Source organism: Salmo trutta, chromosome 11 (genome assembly GCF_901001165.1).
Source record: "Salmo trutta chromosome 11, fSalTru1.1, whole genome shotgun sequence".
NCBI lineage: Eukaryota > Metazoa > Chordata > Actinopteri > Salmoniformes > Salmonidae > Salmo > Salmo trutta.
Window position 1 is genome coordinate 11035741 of NC_042967.1, and position 15819 is coordinate 11051559.

Consider the following 15819-nt stretch of genomic DNA (forward strand, 5'->3'; position numbering starts at 1 on the left):
TGGTTAGCTACCTTTAATGTGTTTAGAAGAAACAAAGCAATGCACTGCTGATTTTTTTGTAAAAAGTCCAAAGGATTTTATTAGATTCGTTAGAATGCTCTGTGTAGGCCGACCTTTTTACTAGAATAATATTTTTTTTTTAAACCTAAAAAATGAAATATTGTATATATCATAGTTAAGTACCATTCACAATCGTTAGATGGATTTACTCAGTTATAGCTACGTCATTTCCACCAATAACACGCGAAACGTCAAACCAGACAACAGTGCGTGTGAAAAGAGGAGGGCGAAAGGAGGAGTTGAAGAAGCCCCATATTGAGTGATGGGGCAGATTAGGCCTGTTGTCACTTTGTGAGCAGTTTTTCTCTACAACAGCGACGAGAGTGGGTCTTTTTGGACAGCATTTAACGGAAATGGGAGCATCTCGTTACCGGTAGAAGACCCAAAACTATTCCCACCAAAGTTGTTTACGTTCTGGACTGTATATACGTCGCGGCGGCGGTAAAGTCTTCCATACAATTCAGGTAGGTGGCGCTGGTTACGATGGACTGTCATCGACCAGACGATCCTCCCCAATGGCTGGTTGGCTTGTATAATTATATTGAAGAAAGGCGAGAGCTTTAGGTCAATCTAGCTTGATAGTGAAATGATTTATATATCAGCTGCAGAACATAACTTCACGTTTGATGTTGTTTACAGCAAGACACTGAACATGTTTCCAGACCACTACTGTCTGACTTTGTATGACAGTTTATCCAATTACTGAATTAGGCAAACGTCAACAGACGATGGGGCACATAACTCTAGTGCTTGACAGAGTATGGTACCTCTGTTTACCAAGAGACAGTTATTATTACATGACTACAGGTATGTATGAATGTCCTTCTCACTAGCATAACGTTTGCATTAGTTTGTTAAAGATTGTACATTCAGTAGGCGGCTGATCGGAATGATTTCTCAGAATCTGTATGCTGCGTCACTTTATTGACTGTACACAGCCCATTGGGTACAACATTCTCCGTACACACATGTACAGGTAGGCTACCACCTGTTTTTTCCATCACGAATAAGTCAAAACCCACTGTAGATAGTTGCTCATTTGAAACTCAAATGATATGCTTGCAACCACCAGATTCAGTTAAAACACCCCCAAACCCAACTCATTTGAATGCCCCACCTCATGAACCAACTACCAATTTAGACCAACCATATGCCTGTCCTGTGCATTCGCAATACATCAATTCAGCCAATGTGATCACACCATGCACTGTGCATTCTCTCCTTTTAAATGAGTGCGTTTTTTTTCTTCTACTGAATTATTTGTTCAGAAAATACTTAAAATAATTGACTCGCAAGCTAGGCCGTCATAAGTATGACAGTAAGACATCAATCCACATTTGAACAAATACACCCTTAGGTCAGTTGACCTAATCCATACAGTTTAGGCTATGTATCTAGACCTAGTCTAGGCCTACATGTCTAGAAACATCTATGACCTACAGTAACCCTCTCACCATATAACCAGTAGACTCATGTCAACTTTAAAATTCTAATAGTTTGCCTAATTTCAGTTTGTGACAAAATAATCAGTCAGTGTAGAGAATCATTGTACCATCTAAACCACTGTGAAATATGTTTTCCGTATCCAAAAATAGTGTATTTTCAGCTGTTTGAAGCTTGTGTACAAAAGTAAAAGATGCAAAAAATAAACATAACGTGAATCATGGGCATAGCTTACAAAGAACATAACTACCACTTTTTTTAGACTTGCTTTCAATGAGACTGACATATCTAGAACACACATTTCTTTGAATTTGGTCAGCTTGCCTAAAAAGTGACATATATTGTAGCTTTAAGACATTCCCCAGTGTGTTTTGAGTAGCCTAAAGTCTTAATGCTCCCGCAGCAAGCAGGGAATGCTGAATAACAAGTGCAATGGCATTGCAGCAATGTAGCAGCAAGCAGCCTAGGAGCATACCCACATCACATGGGGAAACAAAGAATTGAGAACATGTGAGGAATTCCGAGGAGCGTTAGGCTAAATAGGCTGGAATTGAGATTAAGCTGTAGTGACAGGGATGGATGATTCTAGCTTAATCCCAGATGTGTTTGTGCTGTCTTAACTATCACTACAGGAGTTGGCAAGCTGGAACAAACAAATCTGGGACCAGGCTATGATTCAGCTCTGAACCGTTCTAAGATGCTATTACAAGAGAGAAGAGAGTGCCTGTAGTGTAAACTGTCTGACTTTTTATTTGTCATGTGCCAACTACAACCTTACAGTGAAATGCTTACTCACAAGCTCTTTCCGAACAATGCAAGTTAAATAAGAAAAAAGGGGAAACAAACGTGTGACAAAAACACAAGAATTAGAAATGAAGCTACAAACCCACTCATTGAGACTTACTGACAGGGGAGTCGGAGAGAGTTGAATGCATGTCACCTAGCGGGTTAACTGAGGCTACTTCTGGTTTATAATGTAATACCACGTCGATCTGTGTTATGGATGGGTTTTTTTCATGGAGAATAAACAGGGCCATAGCTGGCATGATAGAGGGTAAATGATAGCAGGCTACATGGTTTAGGCCTTGCCTCAGTTGCACTGTCTCCTGTTTGATGGGGTAACGGTTTAGATGGCTATAAATGGAAGGGGTAAGATAGTCTTTCCTGGCTAAAGGATTATAAGGGTAAAGATGGAGATGGGAGGCTTGATGCATATAGTACCTACACTGAACCAAAATATAAATGCAACATGTAAATTGTTGGTCCCATGTTTCATGAGCTGAAATAAAAGATCTCAGACATTTTCCATATGCACAAAAAGCTTATTTCTCTTACATTTTGTGCACAAATTCGTTTACATCCCTGTTAGTGAGCATTTATCATTTTCCAAGATAATCCATCCACCTGACAGGTGTGGCATGTCAAGAATATGATTAAACAGCATGATCATTACACAGGTGCACCTTGTGCTTGGGACAATAAAAGGCCATTCTAAAATGTGCAGTTTCGTCACAACACAATGACACAGATTTCTCAAGTTTTGAGGGAGTGTGCAATTGGTATGCTGACTGCAGGAATATTCACCAGAGTTGTTGTCAGAGAATTGAATGTTCATTTCTGTACCATAAGCCGCCTCCAACGTCGTTTTAGAGAATTTGGCAGTACGTCCATCCGGCCTCACAACCGCAGAACACGCCAGCCCAGGACCTCCACATCCAGGATTCTTCACCTGCGGGATCGAAACTTAGGAGTATTTCTGTCTGTAATAAAGCGCTTTTGTGGGGGAAAACATATTCTGATTGGCCTGGCCTGGCTCCCCAGTGGGTGGGCCTGTGCCCTCCCAAGCCCACCGATGGCTGCGCTGCTACCCAATCATGCGAAATCCATAGATTAGGGCCTAATTTATTTATTTAAATTTGACTAATTTCATTATGAACTGTAACTCAGTAAAATCGCTAATTGTTGCATTTATATTTTTGTTCAGTGTATTTCGAAATGGCTTGTTGTGCAAAGTCACATTAGAATCCTCGAACCCTTAGAGACTGTTCCAGAGAGCACTTTCAGGAAGCAATTGCCTCTGCTTTCATGTGTCATCTCGCACACGTTAGCCTAATAAAATCAAAGCAATCATTGAAATGTTTATGCGGACAAACAGCTAGGGTCTGAGTCCAGATTAAATTGACCCGTCACGGATGTTTCTCTATTTTGTGACAACCGCTGAGCCCTTCAGTGACTCAGCATAGCACGGTAACTCCAAGATAGATATGCCTACCATCAGCTGTTGCCATGCCAGTGACAAAAGTAACCAGGAAGTAATCCAGTTTCCAAAACATTTAAACAAGGTAGCACGATGGTGCACAGGAAAAACTCCCTAGAAAGGCAGGAACCTAGGAAGAAACCTAGAGAGGAATCAGGCTCTGACGGGTGGCCGGTCCTCTTCTGGCTGTGCCGGGTGGAGATTATAAGAGTACATGGCTATTTAAGGCCAGATTGGATGGCCAGGAAATTCTCAATTTAATGCCTAGTAACTAGACCACTGAGCTACTTCTGTTTGATATTCCTCCTGAGGGAACCTATTCCCTATGACGCATGCAGACTGTGCTGCCTGTGTTGTCTTCTCTATACACCAGATCCTGCAGATGGGTCAGGGGCTGTGGAGGGTGGCCAGGAACCAGCAGCTGCAGCAGGAGTACGGAGAGCACTGGGACGCTGGACCAGGCCTTGACGGAGATCCCCGGGACTTGGGGATGGAGATGGGGGCTAACCCAGGCCAGGCTCCCCCCTCCCCCGGGGTGGGCGACCTGCCACCTCACCCCCACCCGCGGCGCCACCCCCAGCACTGCCAAGGGGCAGACATCTACCAGCTGCTGCGTGCCCGCCGGGGGAAGGGGCAGCAGGGTTTCATAGACCTGGAGATGCTTCCTCCAGAGCTCAGCATCACCATCCTGTCCTACCTGAACGCTACAGACCTCTGTCTGGCATCCTGCGTGTGGCAGGACCTGGGCCACGACGAGTACCTCTGGCAGGGGTGAGTAGTAGACTGACAGGGTCTGTGGAAGGGAGGCAGGGGTGAGTAGTAGACTGACAGGGTCTGTGGGAGGGAGGCAGGGGTGAGTAGTAGACTGACAGGGTCTGTGGGAGGGAGGCAGGGGTGAGTAGTAGACTAACAGGGTATGTGGAAGGGAGGCAGGGGTGAGTACAGTTGGAAGGCATTCAGAATGAATTATATCAAAATAATGTCGCTAACTGGTATTTTGACCAAATAAGATAAGCTTTAAAAAATGTGATAAGTTCTGATGTTGTTGGTCAAAAGACCAATTATTGGAGAAAATATCAGAATTGGGCTCCCCGTGTGAATGCGGCCAATGAGAAGTGTGCTGCAGGACAGGACCTGATATGCCATTACAGATTCATCTATGTTTTTAATTGTCCACAAATCATTCAAATGGTGCTTGCCACAAGTAGGTATAACATTTACCAGGTTCTGTGTGACAATGTGCTTTTTTAATGGTTCAAAGAGTTGATTGGGTGATCATGTTTCTAATTGCAGTCCTCCCTTTTTCTATGTCGCTCGCTTGTTCCCTGACTTTCTTGGTCTGTCTCTCTCTGGCTGTGTCCTAGTTTGTGTAAGTCCACATGGGGTCACTGTTCCATCTACAATAGAAGGCTTCCCTATGGCTTCTCATATAGAAGACTCTACATGATGCTAGATGAAGGCAGTCTGACATTCAACGCTAACCATCAGGAGGTAAGTCATCTCTTTTTCACCTTTATCCCCAATGCCTCGTTGTCCTTTTTATAAAGCATCGCTTCCCCACTGAAATACTTGGTTTCCCGGACATAGATAAAGCCGGCTTAATCTGTTTCCGGGAAATTGTTCCTTATAAGATTTGGCTAGATGTATGCGGGCCAATTAGCTTTTTTTTCTCTGTATGTTATTGATTCTGCATAGATCAGCCTTCCTCACTATGAAAACCACAAAAAAATAATGATTTAGAAATAGTAAGTACACATCACACCCACCACACTTCAGCCCACCCCGAAGACAAATGACTACCAGCTAAATGACTTGTTTACTGCTGATGCATGCATTCTGAAAGACATCACAGCCTTGGAGGTCACTGCAGGTCAAAGCCTGGTTCCCTAGAATCTGTGGAACATTCTAATGGCGTTATTTGGTCTGTCTGTGTATCGCTAAGTGGATTAGGCTCACTATGGCCAGCCACTTAAAGGGCATGTGATAGCCCCACTGTGTGATGGACTGAGATGGTGCTGTCTGGGTCTCTTCTCTCTACTCTCCCCCTCTAATCCCTCTTTCTGTGTGTGTGTGTGTTTCATGTTGATCCACTCTCTCTCCAATAGGGTATCAGTTACTTCATGTCCAAAGGCATACTGGTGGACCACCCCAAGGACCTGGCCAAGTTCATCTTCTGCACTCGCACGCTCAACTGGAAGATGCTGAGGGTATACCTAGATGAGAGGTGGGTTTTCTTCATCGAATTCTCACTGGGCTTTTCTCGAATTCTCACTGGGCTTTTCTCGAATTCTTATTGGATTGTCTCTAATTGCAGGAGAGATGTGTTGGACGAGCTGGTCACGCTGCACAACTTCAGCAACCAGTTCCTGCCCAACGCACTGAGGGACTTCTTCAGACACATCCACGCCCCAGAGGAGAGGGGCGAATATCTGGAGACGCTCATCACCAAGTTCTCCCACCGCTTCTGCGCCTGCAACCCCGCCCTGGTCCGGGACGTGGGTCTCAGCCCAGGTCAGTGCACTGCTGGGAGTTGTAGTTCTAATCTGCAGGGTGTTGAGGGAAGTCAGATGAGTGGAGGGGATTGTAGTTCCGGTGCACGTTATATTAATTCAGCCCATGTGAGGGGAGGGAGTTGTAGTTCTACAGGATGTTTAGTTTAGTGGAGGGAATTGTAGTCCTGACAGGTGTTTAGTTAGAGGCAAGATGTGTGTGGGTGCTGTAATGTTTGTTTTTCTTCTTTTTTTTGCCGATGATCTAGCCGTCTGCCCGCGCTACAGACTGCTACATCGGTCTGCTAATACAGTACTAGTAAAGGCCCAGCGCACTACTTTGTAAGAGATGGGCCTACCGAGTGGCACAGCAGTCTAAGGCACTGCATCGCAGTGCTAGAGATGTCACTACAGACCCGGGTTCGATCCCGGGCTGTATCACAATCGGCCGTGATCGGGAGTCCCATAGGGTGGCACACAATTGTCCCAGTGTCGTCCGGGTTTAGCCGTGGGGGCTTTACTTGGCTCATCGCGCTCTAGTGACTCCTTGTGGCGGGCCAGGCGCCTGGAGGCTGACCCCCAGTCTGTGGCTGGCTCCCAGGTTAAGGGGGCGTGTGTTTAGAAGTGCGGTTAGGTGGGTCATGTTTCGGAGGACGCATGACTCGACCTTCGCCTCCCTGAGCCCGTTGGAGTTGCAGCGATGAGACCAGATTGTAATTGGGGGGAAAAAGGGGGTGAAATACAAAAATATATACAGTCAGGTCGATAAATATTTGGACATTGACAATATTATTATTTTAGCTGTCTACCACAGCATATTGGAGTTGTAATTAAAGAATGAATATGAGCTTTAATTTGAGGGTATTTTCATCCAAATCGGGTGAACAGTGTAGGAATTACAGCACTTTTTATATGTGGTCCCTCCATTTTTGTCCAAGTAATTGGACAATTGGCTGCTCAGCTGTTCCATGGCCAGGTGTGTTATTCCCCCATTAGTTCATTTACAGGTAAGCAGATAAAATTTCTAGAGTTGATTTCAAGTGTGGCATTTGGAATCGGTTGCTGTTAACCCTCAATATGAAGTCCAAAGGAGCTGTCACTGCCAGTGAAGGAAGACCTCATTAAGCTGAAAAATCCAAACAAACCCAGCAGAGAGAAACATTAGGTGTGGCCAAATCAACTATTTGGTACATTCTTAGAAAGAAAGAACACACTGGTGAGCTCAGGAACACCTCCGAAAACAACAGTGGTGGATGACAGAGTAATAATTTCCCTGATGAAGAAAATCCCCTTCACAACAGTTGGCGTGACCAAGAACACCCTCCAGGAGGTAGACGTATGTGTCAGTCAACATTCAAGAGAAGACTTCATCAGAGTAAATACAGAGGGTTTACCACAAGATGTAAACCATTGGTAAGTCGCAAACACGAAGACCATATTAGAGTTTGCCAAAAAACATGTACATGTACATTTCTGGAACCACATCCTATGGACAGATGAGACAAAGATCAACTTGTACCAGAATGATTAGAAGTGTGTGGAGAAGGGCAGGAACTGTTCATGATCCGAAGTGTACCACCTCATCTGTGAAGTATGGTGGAGGTCGTGTTATGGTGTGGGCATGTATGGCTGCTTCCCTTGTATTTATTGATGGGACTGCTGACAAAAGCAGCAGGATGAATTCTGAAGTGTTTAGGGCTACATTTTCTGCTCAGATTGAGCCAAATGCTTCAAAACTCATTGGACGGCGCTTCACAGTGGAGAGGGACATTGACTCGAAGCAGACTTCAGGCAGTCATTGACTGCAAAGGATTTGCAACCAAGTATTAACTCATTTGATTCTTAGTTTGTCCAAGTATGTATAAAAATGGTTGTAATTCCTAAATGGTTCATACAATAATTTTGACAAAACCGTTAAAATAAAGATAAATCTACACTTAAAGCACATCTTGATTGTTTGTCTTTATTTTTACTATTTTCTACATTAGAATAATAGTGAAGACATTAAAACTATGAAATGGCATGTGGAATCATGTAGTAACCAAAAAAGTGTTAAACAAATCAAAATATATTTGAGATTCTTCAAAGTAGCCACCCTTTCCCTTGATGACAGCTTTGCACACGCTTGGCATTCCGTCAACCAACTTCATGAGGTAGTCACCTGGAATGCATTTCAATGAACAGGTGTGCCTTGTTAATTTGTAGAATTTCATTCCTTCTTAATGCGTTTGAGCAAATCAGTTGTGTTGTGACGACAAGGTAGGGGTGGTATACAGAAGATGGCCCTATTTGGTAAAAGACCAAGTCCATATTATGGCAAGAATTTTAAGACCTGAAGGTCCGTCAATTTCGGAAAATGTCAAGAACTTTTAAAGTTTCAAGTGCAGTTGCAAAAACCATCAAGCGCAACGATAAAACTGGCTTTCATGAGGACCGCCACAGGAAAGGAAGACCCAGAATGATCTTTGCTGCAGAGGATAAGTTCATTAGAGTTACCAGCCTCAGAAATTGTAGCCCAAATAAATGCTTCAGAGTTCAAGTAACAGACACATCTCAGCATCAACTGTTCAGAGGAGACTGTCAATCAGGCCTTCATGGTTGAATCGCTGCAAAGAAACCCCTACTAAAGGACACCTATAAGAAGACGAGACTTGCTTGGGCCAAGAAACACGAGCAATGGACATTAGACCGGTGAAAATCTGTCCTTTGGTCAGATGAGTCCAAATTTTAGATTTTTGGTTACAACCGCTGTGTCTTCGTGAGACGCAGAGTAGGTGAACGGATCATCTCTGCATGTGTGGTTCCCACCGTGAAGCATGGAGGAGGTGGTGTGATGGTGTGGGCGTGTTTTGCTGGTGACACTGTCGCTGATTTTTATTTTTCTACTTTTTTTTTTTTTAACTATTTTTTTTATTCAAGGTACACTTAACCAGCATGGCTACCACAGCATTCTGCAGCGATACGCCATCCCATCTGTTTTGGGCTTAGTGGGACTATCATTTGTTTTTCAACAGGACAATGACCCAAAACACACCTCCAAGCTGTGTAAGGGATTTTTGACCAAGAAGGAGAGTAATGGAGTGCTGCATCAGATGACCTGGCCTCCACAATCACCCAACCTCAACCCAAGTGAGATGGTTTGGGATGAGTTGGACCGCAGAGTGACGGAAAAGCAGCCAACAAGTGCTCAGCATATGTGAGAACTCCTTTAAGACTGTTGGAAAAGCATTCCAGGTGACTACCTCATGAAGCTGGTTGAGAATGCAAAGCTGTCATCAAGGCAAAGGCTGGCTACTTAGAAGAATCTAAAATATATTTGGATTTTTTTGTTCACTACATGATTCCATGTGTTATTTCATAGTTTTGATGTCTTCACTATCCTTCTACAATGTAGAAAATAGTAAAAATAAAGAAAAACGCTTGAATGAGAAGGTGTCCAAACTTTTTACTGGTACTATATATTAATTTAGATTTTTCAGGGGGTGCTTCAGCACCTGATAATTCCCGTGGCAATGGTAAGTGGATGTTGTAGTACTGGCAACAGATGGATTCAACCAGTCTAGACGTAGATCAGCTTTAGAGGACCGAGCCCTAGAAGACCCAAGTACTGTAAAAGGCCCTTTACTCCACTAGGAGCTAAACGGAATAGGTGATGTCACTGTAAACACCTGACATCATGCGTCTATCTGTTGACAGCGCCTGCAACCACCTGCCAGTTTCTGCCACAGTTGAACAACTCCTAACTCGGGGTCCACGCTCAACAAATCCCACAGGCTTTAGGTCTTCTCTCGTCTGTTGATCTCCCCACAATGGCTCTGTAATTTACAAAGGGCTCTGGTGTTGCACTTGACCCAAGTTGTCCTGTCCTTGTTGCATGAGTCAAATGTGAGAAATCTTTGTACTAACACTGTCATTGGTCCCTAAAGCCACAATAATCCCACGGGCTTAAAGTGTTAGGAGAGTGAGGGCAGCGCTCCAGCCAACCACAGGACGGCGTTGTAATAACATCTGGCGCGGTTCTCGGCCGTTCTGCGTCGTCCTGGAGGAGAAGTCGGCTGATTTATTATAAACTTACTGGCGATAGACTTGGCAGAACAGTAACGGAGGAGCGGAGATGTATGCTCTCACACTTTCTCTCTCTCCAACTCTAAAGAGACCCCCCTGTTCAACCCCTCTTAGTCGGCCCAGAACCAGGGCTGATACCCACACTGTAAGATCTGAGAATATGAGTAGACGCGTCTCTTTCCTTCCCTGTTATGTGTCCTGTCTTAAAGAACTATAATTCACACTTCAGAATGTGCTTCTTTTTTTTTTTTTTGTAGACGCGTCATTATGAAACTATTTTTTTCTTTATCTGCCCTTCTCTTGTTCTGATGCTCTTTTCTGGTCTTCCCTTTACTCTGTCTCCCTGTTGTTTTATTCTTGAACTCCCACCCACCCTCTCAGCCAAGTGATGACCACACAATGAACAGAGAAAGTATTGCTGGACTGAGAAAGACAAACTAAAACATTGGGGCTGGCTAATATATTGAATACATGTATATTACTAAGCAAGATAAAATATGTATTTTGTTGGCGTGTGTGTGCCCCATCTCCATTATTGATCTAAAATAGATATATATATATATATATATATATATATTAGTCATTTAGCAGACGCTATTCTCCAGAGCGACGAAGTGCCTTGCTCAAGGTCGGCCCAGGATTCAAACCAGCGACCTTACTGGCCCAACTCTCTTAACCGCTAGGCTAGCTGCCACCCCACATATACAACTTTGTCTTCATTGGATGCTTGGTGCTGGGACTTGTTTGACCACTCTCCCAGTTCTCTCGCTCTCTCTCACATTCTGTCCATCTCTCCTCTCCAGATGCCGTGTATGTGCTCTGCTACTCGCTCATCCTGCTGTCTATAGACTTGACCAGCCCGCACGTCAAAAACAAGATGTCCAAACGCGAGTTCATCCGCAACACGCGCCGTGCTGCCCAAAACATCAGCGAGGACTTTGTCGGCCATCTTTACGACAACATCTATCTCATCGGCCACGTGGCGGCCTAACCAGGAAGTGACGAGGAGTGGTGTCAGTGAAGTACACGAACCAGTGATTGCACTGATGCAGGATACTACTTTGGACAATAGTTGTTGCTGGTCATTCTAAATATAGGGTTCTGTACTGCTAGCGATGATGCTTGTTTCCATACTGGGTGGGAGGCGATCTGTTCTCCGGCTGTAGAGCCAATGGAGACCAAGTAGCGTAGAGATTTGGCCCGCCCACATGAAGTGACATCTTAAGGTGCGAGGCCTCAGACAGGCTAGACGTATATCCGGCACACAAGTAGCATACAACAATATAACCAACTACTTCCAGCTTAACCACGCAGAAGTGTAGCTCCAGTATGTTAACAAAGTCCAGAAGAAGTTAAACATATGCTATGAACAAGGACTGAATATTATTACAGCAACAATTAGCAGTTGTGGTTCACATTATGCTCTGTTTTGGTTTGTGAATTACTCTAAGTATGAGTTTTGAGTTTAATATTCTGGTTTTCTTTTTTAAATGTTGTTTTTGTTGGAATGTTTTTTACAATTAGAAGAACTTAAAAGAATGACTAATGGGGCTGGTAGAAACTCCGCTGCGTTTTTGTCCTTTACTTTGTGAGCTGGATTAAATTGGATGGAATTAATATGAATTTCCAAAAGGCACAATAATAATTAGTCCAACCACATTTACAACATGGAATCCTTTCATTTTTAGCAGAGCACTTCAAAGGACTATTTGCGTCCATTCCAAAGTATTTTATGAGTTGTAAAGTAATCGCCATGGGTCATACTCTGAAATGATGTGTGTGGATGACTCGAATGTCCATGGGAATCTCAGAGAGTCCAGTTTTGAGTTTGTAATGTGAACTCTCATCTACATGCATCTCAGCTGGGTCTTATTAATTAGTGTGAAAAATTGAAAATGTTTTTCGTTTACGGAAGATGAAAATAAATGTTTCTTATTGGACAAGTCCGATTTAGTTTCTCAATGTTGCAATCTATTTTCTTATATTTGGAGCCTAACTAACACAACACTGGTAATACAGCTCTTTGATTGTTGATGGAAAAATAGGTGTCAAAGTTGAGGACAATTGTTCAGTGAGTTTTTACCTGTGCCCAAGCTGGGATAGGTAATGTTGGTAAATGAAGTTGTGTTAGTGTATCTGTTACTTTATCCTTTTGTGTTAACAAGCATTCTACCCCTTCAAAACAGCCTGGATCCCAAATGGCATCCTATTCCCCTATGTGTTGCACTACAGTTGAACAGGGCCCATAGGGCTCGGGTCATAAGTAGTGCACTATATAGGGAATAGGGTGCCATTTGGGACACATTCCGGCACTGACTAGCACCAATGCCTGCGTTTACATAGGCAGACCAATTCTGATGATTTTTTTTTTCCCACTCATTGGTCTTTTGACCAATCAAATCCGATCTTTTCACATCCAGATCTGATTGGTCAAATGACCAATTAGTGAAGAGGGAAAAAAAGATTAGAATTGGGCTGCCTGTGTAAACAGCATAAGTGAAACCACCGATATGAACGTTAATCTTTCCCACCATCCTTTGCGGAATACATTTATCTTGTGATTTTTGTGTGTGACTCTGGACTGATGCCTCTATCATGTTTAAATCTTCCTGTCAATCTCTAATCTATTCTATGACTGCAACCTCGCACTCTTTCTCTCCCTACCTCTCCCCAGTGACTCTAAGGGCTTGATTCTATTTGCTATAAATGTCCAGAAATATGTCATCTAGATCAGACATACCTCTCTGACATGTAGAATAAGGAATCATGTACACTCTATTTGTGACATTTCTATATGTAGTGTTCAGTAGATTGCACATGACCCAGGACTATAAGATTGTTACTAACTAGTGAGCACTTTAACCAGGGGGTGTTTTCTCTCCACACTGCTGTCTTCTGAATCCTATATATATTATATATATCACACTATTTAGTTCTCACATATCTGAAGGACTGTTTGTTTTCTATCTGTTGTCTTAGCCATGCAGTCTTTATTAGTTATAGTGCCAATAAACAAAATGTTAAAAATGACAACCAAACTGACATGTGAGCATGAGCAGAATAACTACTGTGGTAAATGTTTGCATACAATTGATTAAAACACAGATTTTATTTGCACATGTATAGAGATTTATATTTTTAAAAAAAACATTTTATTTTGATGTATTTTAACAGATCTTTTTTCTTCTCATAAGTTGACCTGTTTTTGCACTGACATTTTGTATGAGCACTGGACTGCATGCAGAGAACTGAGTCTTTGCGCAGTAAATGTTCTCTACTACCATGATCAATTTAAGTGATTTGAGATTATTATTGTAATATTTATGAAATGTTAATTACACTTAGTTTAACAGCAGCAAATGACAGTACAGACTTTTTTTTCTCTTTTCTTCAATTCCATGTACATTTTAGTTTCCAGTGTGGATTTATGGATTGAGAATTTTATAGACAACTCCCATTTCAACAGCCTAACAAAACCATTTACATCTGAGATAGGTTGCTGAATGACAACACTGGAAATGAAACATGTCTAGATTGTATACAAATAAAACTTTGACAAAATATTCCCCTTGTGTTGAGCTGTGACTATTTCTACAGTGATCATAATGTTTTGATATTCAAGATTGTGACCATTACTGATTCACCCTTCGACTATGTACACTATATTTACGAATTAAGTCCCCTATATACACCTCTCAAACACGGCTCTCAAAACTACCAAACCCCATTTCAAAGCCCCGATCCATAGTGGATATATTAACCATAGACTTCCTCTGAGCCTGTCGGTGTATAGATAGACGGGGGTAAATCGACTCCAGACACAACATGACCCTCGACCTCTAGCAGAGTGTGCTTTATGTGCTGTAAATGAAAAGAGCGAGAGTCACAGGGGCCGTCAGCAGAGATACAAGGCCCTTAGAGCTGCATGGGAGAGGGGTCAATCTGAGAAAGTTTAGAGAGTGGTGATGCAATGTGTACCCTGACCCTTTTTAGGTCTCCATAGTGCAGGGAGACACAAGGGAGAATATATAACTCAACTTTATCTGTCTTCCTCAAAGACTCATTTCAGGGCCAACAAAAAAAAACATAGCAATGCCAAATACTAGGCTAAATTGGATGGAGAACTGAAATGGTTCATGATTGAATGGTTGGTAACCTACTTTAGAAGATAAGATCAATTGGCTTAATGATTCATTTACTACCAGCTTTTTCAGTAAAACACATGTTCGTATAATTAAGATATGATTAATATCATTGTTGCAACAACCATGGGGTTATTCTACATTGAGGACCTATATAACTGTGCCAAAAGGAGCTCCAAGCGCCTTCCAATACTCGTATTATATAAAAGCAATACTGTTTAAGCAAATCCTACATGCAAGTTACATCAGTTCATAGGAATCGTCGTGTTTAATTGACTGACATAAATGACTTTCTGATAAGGCAGATTCTTAACTTGAGTAAAGCGATTACGCACGAGTTGACCCTGTAAATCAGTCGAAGAGTTGTGTCAAACAATCGACTTATGCGCATAGGGAGGAAGGATGGGACATAAGATATCAAAATAAGGATTACAGTTAGTTAACCACGCTGAACATAAAATGGTACATGCAACATTAATATAGTTACATGTAAGTGTCTTTTTATGATTCTTTATGCACTTTGTAGTAATTTGCAACATTAAATGGAAATTGTGATAGTTTATTATTCTGCACTATTTATTGTTTTATTACACATAACTTATTAGCCTAGCTCATACATGTTCATTTATTGGGCCATACCGTTCATTTAATTTAGTCTAGGTGCATCTGAAACTGAAATGTATGATGATTTTTTTTTCTACCTTCCAATGAATAGGCTATATTTGATTCTGCTCTGTTCCCATAGACTAATCAGGGTTTCCGACAGTTGATGCTGTTTATACAGGTAACATTTTTTTTTCTCGGGGTGGCTGACACCGAGGTTGCCTTTCATTTGGAATGATTGATGAAGTCCTTACGGTTCTCCATATTCTGCAGTTTGTCAACACAACTAGCTGCTGAGGGAGCGGGACGCCACGCTGTCGCTGCTGAGACGCGCGGTCTCTGGATGAAAGCAGGGGAAATTTGGGTAGGCTTCGAACCCATAGCCTAGCCTATATTATAAAACTACGCTGTACTTTTACTAATAATAGCAATAATAACAACAACAATAATAATTGTAGTATAACATTTACCAACATTCATATTGTATATTATTGAGGAACAGTAGGCCTATGCTAAAATTAACCTTCAAAATAGGCCATATACAAAATGCAGTTTGAGAGTTCAAGATAAACTCTACCTACGTTTACGAATTTTGTAGCAAACGTATAATATCTTTCTGGATAGGTTACGGCGAATGTTGAGTTCCATTAACCAGACTTTTGGTCATGTAAATATAAAACGGATGCTAATCTGAAAGAAGCCAGGGCTATACTGCACAGGTATAATACAAGTAATACAAATATCATTGTCATCATTATAG

General features: G+C 42.2%; 1 protein-coding gene across 2 annotated transcripts; it reads left to right on the forward strand.

Annotated features, from left to right (window-relative positions):
• The first annotated feature begins 236 nt into the window (after nt 1–236).
• Nucleotides 237–13877, forward strand: LOC115202207 (F-box only protein 8). 2 transcript variants are annotated; one of them, XM_029766185.1, is made up of 6 exons: nt 237–524; nt 4134–4531; nt 5125–5251; nt 5866–5984; nt 6075–6271; nt 11118–13877. In XM_029766185.1, the coding sequence occupies exons 2-6, from the start codon at nt 4143–4145 to the stop codon at nt 11303–11305; spliced, it is 1020 nt and encodes a 339-aa protein (XP_029622045.1). In that variant the 5' UTR covers nt 237–524; nt 4134–4142; the 3' UTR covers nt 11306–13877. The 2 variants fall into 2 exon arrangements, with proteins under 2 accessions (XP_029622045.1, XP_029622046.1); XM_029766186.1 differs by lacking the exon at nt 237–524 and adding an exon at nt 545–867.
• The last annotated feature ends 1942 nt before the right edge of the window (nt 13878–15819 follow it).

What these genes read in the sequence shown, in the direction of transcription:
- LOC115202207 (XM_029766185.1), top strand. Translation starts at nt 4,143, where the DNA reads ATGGGTCAGGGGCTGTGGAGGGTGGCCAGGAACCAGCAGCTGCAGCAG. An exon ending in GACGAGTACCTCTGGCAGGG is followed by an intron (nt 4,532 to 5,124) that starts GTGAGTAGTAGA and finishes GCTGTGTCCTAG; the next exon opens with TTTGTGTAAGTCCACATGGG. An exon ending in TCAACGCTAACCATCAGGAG is followed by an intron (nt 5,252 to 5,865) that starts GTAAGTCATCTC and finishes TCTCTCCAATAG; the next exon opens with GGTATCAGTTACTTCATGTC.